The sequence below is a fragment of the Canis lupus genome, chromosome 28 (genome assembly GCF_048164855.1).
Source record: "Canis lupus baileyi chromosome 28, mCanLup2.hap1, whole genome shotgun sequence".
NCBI classification, from domain to species: Eukaryota; Metazoa; Chordata; class Mammalia; order Carnivora; family Canidae; genus Canis; species Canis lupus.
In genome coordinates, this window is record NC_132865.1 from 14,833,699 (window position 1) to 14,847,051 (window position 13,353).

Below are 13,353 nucleotides of genomic sequence, written 5' to 3' on the forward strand. Positions count from 1 at the left end.
ACCTCTCCTGCCGTGCTGGCCTGTCAGAAGGAGAGAGAAAAGAGATGCTGCCTGCTGTTCCAGAAGGGAAGTGAATCAGCAGGGCACTGGTTTCCTTCAAACTCTAATTATTGTCTCTTTGCTTAGGAGATTGGCTAATCCAATGGGCACCCTTTAAAAATCTGAACTCCGGGGTCGGGTCCATGAAGGGGCAAGAGAACAGACGGCACCTTTATTAGTTCACAGAACTCCAATTCTTTATTAATCACAGCTTGCTCACAATGACATACAGGAAAATAGCACTAATGAAGAGTAAATATGCAGGCAGCAACCTTCAGGAGTTGGGATTTGGGGGAGAAACGACTTCAAAACTGCGATAGGTACTTATGGTGGGTGTCTGGTGATTCTTAGTTGGCACAAACGCCCTGCCTACCCCCCTTAGCTGTATCAGCCCTCACAGATGGAGTAATTTCTTTTTATTTTAATAGGCAGGATTGCCTCACACTGGGGAAGAAAGACCAGCTTGAGTGAAAGTCCGCAGTGTTTTTGATCTTGTTTGTACGTGTGTTTTAATGCAACAACCAGCTCACAGTTTCCAAGTGGAAAAATATTCAGTAGCATCATGTACTTGTACTATAGGTAAGAGCTTAAAATGAACATCATCAATCATGGCATCCACAAATAAGCCACCTGACACATTAATTAATTCATTCCATCAAAAGAACTTAAACTAGAGAATTAAGCCCACTTCATGAAGAGCGATTTCACGGCTGCTTGAACCATGTGGATTTGGATCTGTGTTCAGCAGTTTTAAAAGGTTCAGCTTTCTGCTTCTACCCAGACTGATCTCAGATCTGTCTTCTCATCCATCCCTTTCTAACGCCAAAGCACATTTGTAGCACATAATCCAGTAGAAGCAGAAGTAAATGCTATGATTGGTGTATTTTTCTTTTCTTAGCCTGGTTTTGTGGTTTCTAGGCAGTTAGTAGATTATGAGTGAACAAATGTGGAGGTTTGCGTGGAATCATAATACCTGTAACCTAGGTATGGTCTTAGTCAAATTCAGAGATTACAAAGCCGTCTAGGTCATTAGGCAATGGTGGGTTTCTAGCACCATAGACTGTCTACTGACCTCATTTTTCTGTTGGAATGAAAAGGGCAGGGAATGGAGTTCAACATGAGGGCTTCAAACAGAACAGACCTAGCAAATTCATTTGAGTGGAAAGACACGACATCAAAAGCCTGTTACAGGACATGTAAGATTATGAAATAACTTGCATAATGCAATACTTGTATTTTTTAACAAAAATGTAAGTATTTACAAAATAAGATCCAAGGTATTTTTTAAACATCAAGCAAAACATTCTGCAAAGAGACCGCATTGAATTTTTTTTTTAATTTTTGATTCTGTTTTTTGTTTTTTATAATGAGTTCTTTTTAAACCATGTCATACATTTCCCATACTGATATCGCATGATCCATTATAATATAGGCAGGGGGATTTCCTAATGGTAGGGCGTGCCATACCCTCCATCGCTTCAGCCAGACAGTTCCACCTGGAGCTCCTTGTTCCTGCGCACCTCCGCAGCATGCCTCTCCTGGAAAACACCAAAGGGAGAAGCAACGTCACAGAGCCTGGTTGTCTGCTCCGCAGAGAACCAGGAAGGCCTGCTTACTCCTGTACACGATACACATTCTCCCTGGAAATCACCCAGGTGTTTGGTGTCTCCCTTTAGGGACTGTTCTCATTTCACGAGAAATGACAACAAGAGACCCAGGAAGTGTTACGTTACAGAGGATCTTGTAAGCCTTACAGAGTCTAAAAAAACCTTAATGCTGCATTTGATCAAAACTGTGATCAAGAGGTCATATGATTCAGAGAATTTTCAATATGACGGCTACTGTATAAATCTAGGAAATAGCACTAAAATATCACATTGTTGTTTGCCCTCTCATTTTAATGGTGTTTTTCCTCCTCCCCAATATTTTAAGGGCTTTTTTTTTTTTTTAAAAAAAGATTTTATTTATTTATTCATGAGAGACATAAAGAGAGAGGCAGAGACATAGGCCGAGGGAGAAGCAGGCTCCCCGAGGGGAACCTGATGTGAGACTTGATCCCAGGACCCTGAGATCATGGCCTGAGCCAAAGGCTGATGCTCAACCACAGAGCCACCCAGGCGTCCCTTAAGGGCTTTATAATTGCCAGTGGACACTTTGAGAGGATTAGATGCGGGAAGATGACTTTTTGTATGCCTCCTAAATGCTTGCTCTGATAGTCAAGGCCTTTCAAAACTTGACTCCAAATGACCTTTCTAGCCTTACCCTCCATTCTTCTCTAACACACATATACTTGATGTTTCCATATAATGAAATTGTCTTTTCATGCAATTTTTAATGCTTGAGATTCCTAGTCTTTTGTCTCTATTTGGTCAGGATCATAACTTACTCTTTAAAGCATGTGGTTGTTACATCTTCCTCCATGAAGATTTTTAGGAGACCACAAAATAAAATTAACCTTACTTTCCATTTGAACACCTGCACAAATCTTTGCTTATGTGGCAAATAGGTGGCAGCCCTTTTATTTTAACTTCTGCTCTGGGTATTTCTGTTTTTGTCTCATCTTCCATATTAAGTAGATGCTTATATATAAACTCACTCAGGGGCAGGACTGCATTTTCTCACTTTAGTTATACTTGCTGGGCATAGTAGAGTGTTTTGCACTAAGCCCGTGATTGGTGGATGTTTATTTACCTGAGGAACTGAGGCACTAAGCTTGGTTTGGGAACTGAACTTTCTGTGGAGGGAACTGAGAGGAAAGGTAGATGTACATAGTTCTGTACTAAATGACTATATGCCCATTGTGTTGCATACCATAGGTACTAAATAATTGCTTCTTGAATTGAAATTTCAAAATGCTGATGATTATTAGTATTACTTTTCTACTTAGTGTATTATTTACACAGCTATTTTTTTCCTCCTATAACTCCAGAAATTTCTTGTAGATTCCCTTAGTTCAGGGGCAAAGACCTTGACCAGCTATAAAGTAAATCTTATCATTAAACTCTTAATCTCAATGAGTCTTTGTTTACTGTGTTCTTCATAATGCTGAGCATTGATTAGGCACCTAACATGTGATCAGTTCTGCATGAATACAGATTTTTACCTGTTAAATTCCCTTCCTCCTCACAGCAGTCCCATGGTAGAGGTGTAATTCTGGTTCCCATTTGACAGATGAAGTAACTGAGGCACAGAAAGCGTACGTCATTTGCCCAAGATCACAGAGCTAACAAGCGGCAGAGCTGGGACCCCATGACAGCCTGGTTCTACAGCCCACTCTGCTAATCACGGCTATGTAAGCTCAATGTTAGGGGAAAGAGAAAATTTAATAGTTGCATGGAAAATGTGTCTTTTCAAATGTAGGTGCTGGGAGAAAAAAGGCATATAACATCTTATATACTTCCTTGAAAGACAGAATTGGAGTTAAGCAGGAAGTTGACTCTAGAGAGTTTAAATGCAATTTTATTTAATTGTTTTAAAAGAGCTTTTTATGTATGTTTAAAAGCCATGTCGAGAAGGGGATAAAGACATATAGGGAAGTTATATGTGTCCCATTTAGAAATGTCACAGAGAAAGTAGTGTGGCTATAGCTGGCTCTGCCTTCTTTTTTGTCCTGCCATTATGAGGAAAAAGATGCAGCAAAATCTTTCTCACAAAGAAACTAATTAGTGAGAGCTGAGTTCTGACAAAAATTAGGAAAAAGCCCAGGCCATCAGTTTACTAGAACAAAATAACAGAGATCTACGTCTAAAGATTGATACAAATTCAAATTTATAATATAGTAGGGAGCATTAAAATTAGTATTATTGGGCTGCTCTGGAGCACACTTCTTATTAAACTCAAAATTAGTCGTAAGGAAATGGGTTTTGCTACAGAAAAGAACAAATAGATCTGTGAGCTTGAAATAAACATAAAAAAGGGAAATTAAATACATTGACTTTTTAGGAAAAATATTGTTATTTCAGGTATTTTGGTAAATCTATTATTTGGAAAACTTTGCAATCATCAAATCACCAAATAAATAACCATGAAATTGCAATTTGACTTTATGATATGAACGTGGGAGAATCAAAGGGCAGACATGCAGAAGGCATGTGGTTTTCAACATAGTCTTTTTCTTTTTTTAAATCAGGAAATTGCAGTTGACAGAAGTTACTAAGGTAGTTGTGATACTCTGAGAAAGCTCATCAAACAGTCAAGGCTAGTCTCTGATAACATTCATTTCATTATTGAGCTTCTACTATTCATCAGGCGCTGTCAGACACATGGCGAGACAGTCTAAAGCAGATCTATATTCACGAAGTTCTCTGCAATTTCCTTCCTTCCTTCCATCAATATAAGGGAGGTGTAATAAATCATATTTTAGCATTGCATGCAACTATTCCCTCGACATGCAAAAGTGTATGAAAGGTGGTTTTAGGAAAAATTCTGATTCCCTAAGAAAATGTGATTAGAGAGATTTCTGGGTCAAAGCCAAGGAATATGAGGTGTTCTTTTTTTTCTTTACCTTTTAATGTCTCCTTTGCCTTAGGTATCAAACACAAACCAGGGACTTGAATCAGATGACCTAGAGTATCAGTTCCATCTATGAAATTCTGCTACATGAGTCTATTTCAAATGCAAGATGAGGTCAATCAATATCATCAAGAATTCTTTTTACAAATGACCATGCACTTGCAAAACAAAAGAAGGGTCAGGAGTGAGCTGTTAGTGCCAGGAAGGCACATTGTCATATATCAAGATGACAGTGGTCACCGGAATAAAAACTTCCAGTGGTACTGCCAAGCCTGCTTACTGAGCAGTGCTTGAAGATTGGCAAGGAATTGTAGCTTTAGCTTAGTATAAAGGGTGAGAATCAAAAAGGCACAGCTTCAAATCCAGACTCTGTGGTCTACTTGGCTTTGTGATCTTGACCAAATGGCTTAACCTCTCTAAGGACAAAATTCCTTAGATGTGAAATGAGGACAATAACAGTATCTCCTTACAGGGTTATTGTTTGAATTAAATACATTAGTACAGGCAAAATGGCTGGCCCACAAGGAGCTATCAGTAAGGGCTAGTTTTAACTCCTCTTTTCCTTTCATTATTCATTCATGAGACAAGCTCAATGGTAAATAGTTACGTAAATGGCACTCATGAATGAGAATGACCCCCCCAAACAAAAATCAGATAAGAGAATAAAAATTGATAATAGATGAAAATTAATAATGGTTGAGATCTCTATCTAAAGAGTTATACAACATCAAAATTGTGCCTTAAGAAAAGAATCACAGAATCCTAGTCCCTCAAATTATTTTTATTATTTTAAGCTATATCATATTATGCGATGTGATAATCACTGAAGTAATGGCTACAGTGTTTTCACTCCAACTTTTCTGTATCAGAGGTGAAATGATCAATTATACTAAAACAATGTCTCTTATTTCCTAAGTACTGTCCTTTGTGGTTGGCTAGGTAAAGTAGCTGTCAAGGTGGCCTGCGTTTTTTGGTTCTCTCACTCCTGAACACTATGGAAAGTTCCTTTGGTCTTTGTTACAATATTATGGTCTGGGTAGTCTTGGCAGTGGCTAGTGAATGGTGGGATACAGCTATAAAAGCAAGAAGATGTGACACCATTGAATTAAGTGGATAATTCAATAAGAATTCAACTTCTATAAGAGTAGAAGTCCTTTTAATTGACCTGCTAGGTTAGCCAACAATCTCCATCCCCCCCATCATTCTAGTATCTCCTAAATGTTGGGTTGCTTGTGAAGCTATAGGCTCTTCCTTTTTATTTCCACATACTTTTCCCTTTCCCTAGTTGAATTACATATTGCTTGTGGTCAATGATATTTCCAGCCTGTTTGACTAGCTAGTTGAAAATTTAATTACATAATTTAATTAAATATTACAGTAATAGAAAATTGTCAGGGTGGAGGGAAAGCTTTGGAAATACTTGAGAAAGGGTATTATGATCAGATATTGGATCAACTACAAAAGCCAGGGGAAATTGTAAAAAAGAAAAGTTGTTAAGATCTTATATATATCCATATGATTTTGCAGATATCTTTAGTCCTCATCCAATTTTACAGAAATTGAAACTGTACATCATGGCTAATATGATATAGGTGGAAAGTGGGGGGGAGGACAAGGACTAATTCATTTCTCAAAAAGGTCTTGGCCTATATCAAAAGATTGGTAACTGGCTGTACATTTAAATGTTTGATATTAAAGTTTTTTGTTTAATGAATGTATGTATTATTGTTAAAATGATTATATCTGCTTTAGCTGATTTTTCAGAATTATCCACTACAGATCCTGGTTGAGTTTGATGGACAGCTGTTGCTACTCAGGGTTTCTGATGGGCCAGGGAGTGAATTTTCTACAGGATACTGTTGAGTGTTAGGAGAGGAAGGACACATTCAGGGAGGAAGAAAGTGTCTCTTTAATCCTTTCTGCATGGAGGAACAGGTACTTTTCTTTCTGTTTCCATCTCTGTCTCAGTGTCTGTTTCTATTATACTATGCCAAGAACAGGAACATTGTAAACTTCACCAGAGTGTCAATCATAGTCCACAAACTACACTTTTGAGTCCTGGGCATGACTATTTATGTCACTCAATTTGAAGACTGTTGGGTATGTGTAATTTCAATTTGAGTGACATAAACAGATCAGTCTAGCGTAGCTCTTTCTGTCTAGACATTCCTTTTTCTACACCTTTCTCCACATTTGATTCTTTTCTATATAATAAGCTGGAGTGTTGATATGAGATGCTATGAAAACAGATATTGAAAAAAAAAGTGTAACCCTCGTTTCTGAAGGAAAAGGGACAGTTTTATAGCACAAAGATAAAAAATATTTAAATATAATTTGTGACAACATAACAAAGCATATTTAAGAAGTCTTTAGCTCAGTGGTTCTCAATTCCTGCTAAATATTAGCACCTACTGGCAAATATTAAAAGTAATACTGATCTCTGAATTCCACCCCAGACAATCACATCAAAATCTCTTAGTTTAGGGACACCTTGGTGCCTCAGTATTTGAGCGTCTGCCTTCGGCTCAGGGTGTGATTCCGGGGTCCAGGGATTGAGTCTGCGTCAGGCTTCCCCCAGGGAGCCAGCTTCTCCCTCTGCCTATGTCTCTGCCTCTCTCTGTCTCTCATGAATAAGTAAATAAAATCTTTAAAAAAATCTCTTAGTTTAAAGAACACTTCAGTATGTTCTAGAGTTCAACTGAGATTGTTTTCGCTTTAGGCTTTCGGTTTTAGCTAGGGACTTTGAGCTAACATGGCTGGGTTTCCAAGAAGTTTGTGGGAATTTATCTGTGAATGACACTAAAAAAACATGGACATCATGGGAAGACATGCTCTGCTTGGATGCTCTGTTCTCCTACTTGAGTACAAGAGGGGCATGGGGAGCAGATGGAGGCAGAGTGCTGGCAAAAGCTCACATGAAATTGTATCACATCTCTGGCTAATTGATAGGGTTAGTGAGGCCTGTCAAAATGGTGGAAAGTGTGTGTCTTAGCCTTGACGTGGATTTATTTTTACCAACATTTTCCAGTGCTTTTGTATTTACTATCTATATTGGTCCATAATATATGTTAACTTATTCTCTAATTTTTGCCGCTGTTATTTTTTGCTGGGCTTTATATTGTCTGCACGGGGAAAGAGATGGTTAGTAAATGCTCTTTGATATTACATCCCCTTCCAGATTTCTAAGCACATAGTCAGTACTCCATAAATACTCAGTGAATAACTAACTCATTAATAGATCTCATTTTCAGTGGTAATCATCTTTTGATGCATCAGATTCCGCAACAGCTTATGTGTATTAGCAATATCACGTATTTTCAACATTACTATTATTATTGATTCTTTTTAAAATTTTAATCTCATTGTAGTAATTTCATTCAGACAAAAGGCTAGATATTGGTCATAATAAGAAACTTACTTTGTCTCATTTTAGCAAAAAGAAAACGTAGGAAGTAACGGAAGTAAATTTGGTATCCCCAAGGAATCTCTCTTCTTTATGGAGAAGGCAATAGATCTTGGCTAACTCTGGCCAAAGATCCTATTAGATTTGAAAAACGTCTCTGTGGCAATGAAATACCAGGGGAAATGTGGTCTTAAAAATGATCTGGGCTGCATTATTCAGCATGAGATAGAATACTGTCAGCTGAGATTTAAGTCAGAATGGGCTATAAACCCCTAGTTCTCAAACCTGGAGTCATCTGGAGAGTTTTTAAAAAATGTAGGTGCCTGGGTCCCACTTGTGGAGATTCTGCAGCTTCATGTCAGGAAGGCTAAACTGTCCACAGGTTGATTATTTCTAGGACAAATTGCATGTCTGTATGCATGTGTGTCTGAAAGGGGGTGGAGATTAAATCTGGGTGAGAATGGGGAAGAAGGCAACAAGGTGCTGGGCAGGGAGGGAGTGAAAAGAAACACACAGTAAAAAAGAAATTGCTTATTAAAATCCAACACTTCTGGAAATACTAGTTAAAACATGCAAATTTTATGTACCATTTTATAATTGAAATCAAGAGGGACGTGCTGTATATTTACATGTGTGTAATTTCAAAACCAATAATGGTCCTTATTGTCAATGATAGAAATCTTGTACTCAATACTAAGGCCTAATTGAAAATCCTGAAATATGACCAGCACGCCCCATTCCTAGAAGCTCCACTCGATTTAATTTTTAGGGGCCAAGGATATGAGATGATTGAGTCATAATTATCCAGAACAGAAGACATGGTGGTCTTCTGCTGTCCATGGTACCAGTACCAGTCAGCAAGAATCTCCTTGGTTGGGCAGAAATGTGTGAACGGAGGGCAAATGGAGGAAGACTGAATGGTTCAAGGTGAGGGGCATAAGTTTTAGCCAGTGGACCTTTGCTCTCCTGCATCTCAGCAAAGCACTTCCTGTGGTACCACCGTGTGTAACATGCAGAGAGCCGAAGTGCCACCTTCAAATTCTGACCTGATGCACTTAGATGAAACACAATGTTCTGAGAGTATGGAAGCACTAGCTTATATAAGTGAATTACATTTTAACTTTAAGGTTCTGACTAAGGCTTGAAGTGGATTTCCCAGGTCATCTAGCACTTTCTCTACACACATCCGAGAGCCTCAGTGTCCTACTGCTGTCTCAGAGCCCACACATGCTTCCCCAGCAATGCTTTCACAAATTCCTCAAGAGCTCAGATGCCCACAAAAATCTCCATAGAATTAAGGGCATATATTTTTAGGTCTTGTACCTGATTTCCTTTGGTTCTGGCCTGATATTTGTAATCAGAGAATGAGATCGAAAACAGAGTCATCAGAATAGATGCAAACATCAGAGTAGGGCTGCCTGATTCTTAGATGAGATGGGCTAATTCTAATAGAGGACACGAGTCTTCCTAAGAAATACTTAGAAAACAGGAGGCTGATCTTGTCTAGACTGTATATGCTCTGACAACAGGGACAGTCCTACCTCTCTCTCCATTGCCAACATGTGATAGCACTCACTACTGGCGCAGGAGGCAACTGCTCAGAAAAGGACCGAGACATCGTTTCTCAAAAATCATATTTCTTCATGCTTAATCCAATTTCTGGAGATAGACAAAGCTAAACTATTCATAGCTATACTATACATTTTCAAAGGAAAGTTTTCTGGGTGGTGGTGGTGGATAGACAGCAGTAGAGCCCACACAAGGGAAAGAGCGAACATTTTCCAGAGGCTCTCCAGCACTGCTCATCCCGATGGAGGGGAGTGGGTATATGCTAGGGCTGGTGAGCAGAAAGGCACCAGGATACTAGAACTTGAGGAAATGAGCATCCTCTACTAGGTCCCCTTTGCTTTGGGTCCATGCGATCATCATACTCTAGTTTGCCAAGTAGATTTTTCCTACATGGAGAGTATCAGCTTCCCATTTTTCATAGATATTCTGTTCTTTTCTGACAAGCACATTTTTCCAAATTGTTATGTATTTAATATTACATCTAAATTAAATAGTAAATATTGAACATACTGTTTTATCATATATTATCACTACTTATTAATATTATATATTTGTATGGCATGGTTCATATTTCCAATTTATTATTTTCCTAATAGATCGGCTCTTAAGGTTTGCACAGAAATCTTTTATGTACTTGAAAAGCATGAATCGGCCTCCCTGAATCCCTTCACCACTAAAAAATCTGACACGATTCTAGCTCTAGTGTTGGATCCCCATTCCTCTACCATGTTGCAGTGCCCATGAAGTCAATGCTATGAAGGAAGAACCTGCCCAAGGGGTTGGCTGTCTCTGCACCTGAAGCAAGTTTTGACTAAGTCTCTGGTGCCCGGGGAACTGGAAAGCCACCCAGCTGTGTTGCATGTGAATGCATGCTAATGCCCACTTTGTCGGGATTACCTTTTCCTGCAGACGTTCAATAATAGCAGCTAGATTAGCCTCACGGTTTTCTTTAATTTGTTCCATTTTCAGGATCAGCTTTTCCTCCGCCATTTTGCTGAAGTTGTTGTTCTCCTCCAAAGCCTTCTGAAGGACTTCTCGCTCATGTTCCCTCTTCTCTGCCAATTGTTTCAGCACCTGGGCCTCCTGAGACTGGGGAAGAAAAACAAATCCATCTTATGGTCACCCAAATGCCAGCCTGGTGGAACAGTGGTCTGTTGATTCGAGAGTGTTCTTTTCAAATGAACACTACTTCTAGCCTTGAGCACTGTTCAGTACTCATCTGCATGGCTTAGAGCTTTCTGTAGAATGTGGTTCGCTGGGAGATGGGGTTTGCTGAGATTTCAGCTGTGAAATTTTTGGATGCCCCATCTTAGAAGAAGCATTTAATCCCAATGAAGGACTTTTTGGTTTTGTTTCTGCTAAGCATTTATGCAACCCGGAATGCTGCAGTTAATCACTGGATAGCAGCATCCTTTGAAGCCTGAGGAGAATACGGGAAGATTGGGGCAAGTTCTAGTGTTTTCCCTGCCCCATTTTTTGATCACCTGTACACTGAGTTCTTTGCAGTAAGCTTTTCATCTCTAGCCAATCAAATTGTCAAATTCATTTTCTCAGTTCATTCCACCACCTATACCTCCCCGCCCCAACCCCAACCTGCCTGTTTTTCTTTCTTTAGCCAAATTTTCTTTGGAGACTTGTGAGCAGTGCAAAGTTAATGTCCACTTGGCCACAGAAAATAGAAAGTCTCTGTTCTGGCCTCCACTTGAACATGCTGAGGTCATCTGGGTCATCTTTAAAACCTTGTGGTTACTTAGTGATTAGAGCAGAAGCATCAGAGCCAGATGAAGAAAGTGTTAACACAGAATAAATTCAAATTCAGACAGAGCCTTTTGGGAAGAAATGAAAAAGTATTTTCTAGCTGGTTCATCCTCCCGCCTCTAGGTGGGACTATTGGTAAAGCATCCTACATTGATTTTGCTTCTTTACAGCTCCAGTACTACTGAATTTTGACAGAGACAGACGGACTAAAGATGTGTGTGTGTGAGTGTGTGAGAGTGTGTGTGTGTGTGTGTGTGTATGTGTAAAGTTTCTCTCTGATGGATCCAGGGCAAGGGGCCTGGAACATGCCTGCTGTTCCTCACTGTAGCAGCTCACAGAGAGAGTTACCATGGGTCATTATCAAGGGGCAGCTGAGTAACTTAATTTTCAGGTGCTCAAATTTACTGTGGCACTTTTAAAACTGTGTTTTAATTTATAGTTTATATTTGCATTCTTAATTTTCTTTTGCAAAAGACCTAAAGACAGCTAGGAGGGGCACCTGGGTGGCTCAGTGGTTGAGCGTCTGCCTTGGGCTCAGGTCATGATCCCGGGGTCCTGGGATTGAGTCCTGCATCAGGCTTTCCGCAGGGAGCCTGCTTCTCCCTCTGCCTGTGTCTCTGCCTCTCTCTGTGTGTCTCTCATGAATAAGCAAATAAATAAATAAAATCTTAAAAAAAAAAAAAAAAAAAAAGACAGCCAGGAGACAGCAGGCGAATGGAATTGAGAAGGGAAGCCCTGGGGTCTAAAAGGGCAATATTGCAGCACATGCCTTTTCAAAACGTCATTCTTTGGTGGGGCACATTTGGTTTGTGGGGACAAACACTCCCACAGGCCCCATCATCAGTAATGGAGAGAGGCCTATTGCCTTACTGGGTGCAGCATTTGGCTGCGTTTGAAATGCCTCCGTTAATGGCGTTAGTACTTTTGCAGCCATTGGGGCTAAATGAGCTTACCCAGCATAGGTGTCAAGTGTATTTCTTTAGCACAATTAATGGGGTGAAACAGAAACAGAAGGCAGTCCAGAGCATTCGCATGTGAGGCAGCTGCTAAATGACGAAGACCTGCCAAACCATGCGAGGCCACTTCAGGGCTGCTCCTGCCTCTAGTGCCTGTTGTCATCCAGAGGGAACACTGTAGTCACCATTGTCTCAACTAATCCATTTTTAGGACTTAATGATTACCTGTGTTTCAAATATTTGAGCCTCATGTCCATTTAAAAAAATACATGACATGAAGTTGATTATGGAAAGAATGGCACACTGAGGAAAATATTTATGGTGCCCTATCTTGGTTTCTCCTCACAAATACTCAACTTTTACACACATTCTTCAGCAGAGCTAACAGTCTTGGGGTCTCTTGCTCAGCTTGTAAGGTCTCCGTTACGCCACTGCTGAAGACAATCATGCTCCTTTTCCTTCCTTCACAGCCTAGCACCCAGATATTACTGCTTACAACTTCTCTGACTTTATTCGTGAGAAGAAATTGATTCTCTCATAAATACACCTTAATCTCCCAGGGGCACCTGGGTGGCTCAGTTGGTTGAGCCTCTGACTCTTGGTTTCAGCTCATGTGGTGATCTCAGGGTTGTGAGATCGAGCCCCCCCCAACAGGCTCTGCGCTCACTGGTGAGTCTGCTGGTGATTCTCTTTCTCTCTCTCCCTCCCATTCTTGCTCTCTCTCTCTCAAATAAATAAAGAAATCTTAAAAAAAAATACACCTTTATCTCGCAGTCACAGCCTCAAGGAAGAAAATTGGTTATGATTCTAATATTTCTCAACAAATGAGCATTTAGTTCAGAAAACTGCCCTAAAATATAATGTGCATGTGAGGATGTAGAATAAAAATATGTGTTAGACAAAAGTGGAAGCATTTCCCTTCATTTTGGCTGGGGTACAGTTCTCACTACATGGTGGAAAAGGTGTTTTTATTTTATTCCTTGCTTGGGCAGATTAGCAGAAAAGAACTCCCACTGGGAGGCTTGAAAGGTAGGATTCGCTAAAAGTTGTTAAAAATAAATTGTTTGAGGGAAAAGGGCCTGACCATGGAGGACCATCTCTGAACAGTATGTACCT

The 13,353-nt window shown here is 39.8% G+C and overlaps 1 protein-coding gene across 1 annotated transcript in view; it reads right to left on the minus strand.

Moving 5' to 3' along the window:
* Positions 1-210: 210 nt before the first annotated feature.
* STMN2 (stathmin 2) overlaps positions 211-13,353 on the minus strand; it is a 49,859-nt gene continuing 36,716 nt past the window's right edge. The window contains exons 4-5 of the mRNA XM_072804147.1: positions 10,421-10,612; positions 211-1,577 (exon numbers count right to left, since the gene is read on the minus strand). Of these exons, the coding sequence (XP_072660248.1) occupies positions 1,518-1,577; positions 10,421-10,612 (252 nt within the window). The 3' untranslated portion in view covers positions 211-1,517. The remainder of the gene's footprint in view (positions 1,578-10,420; positions 10,613-13,353) is intronic.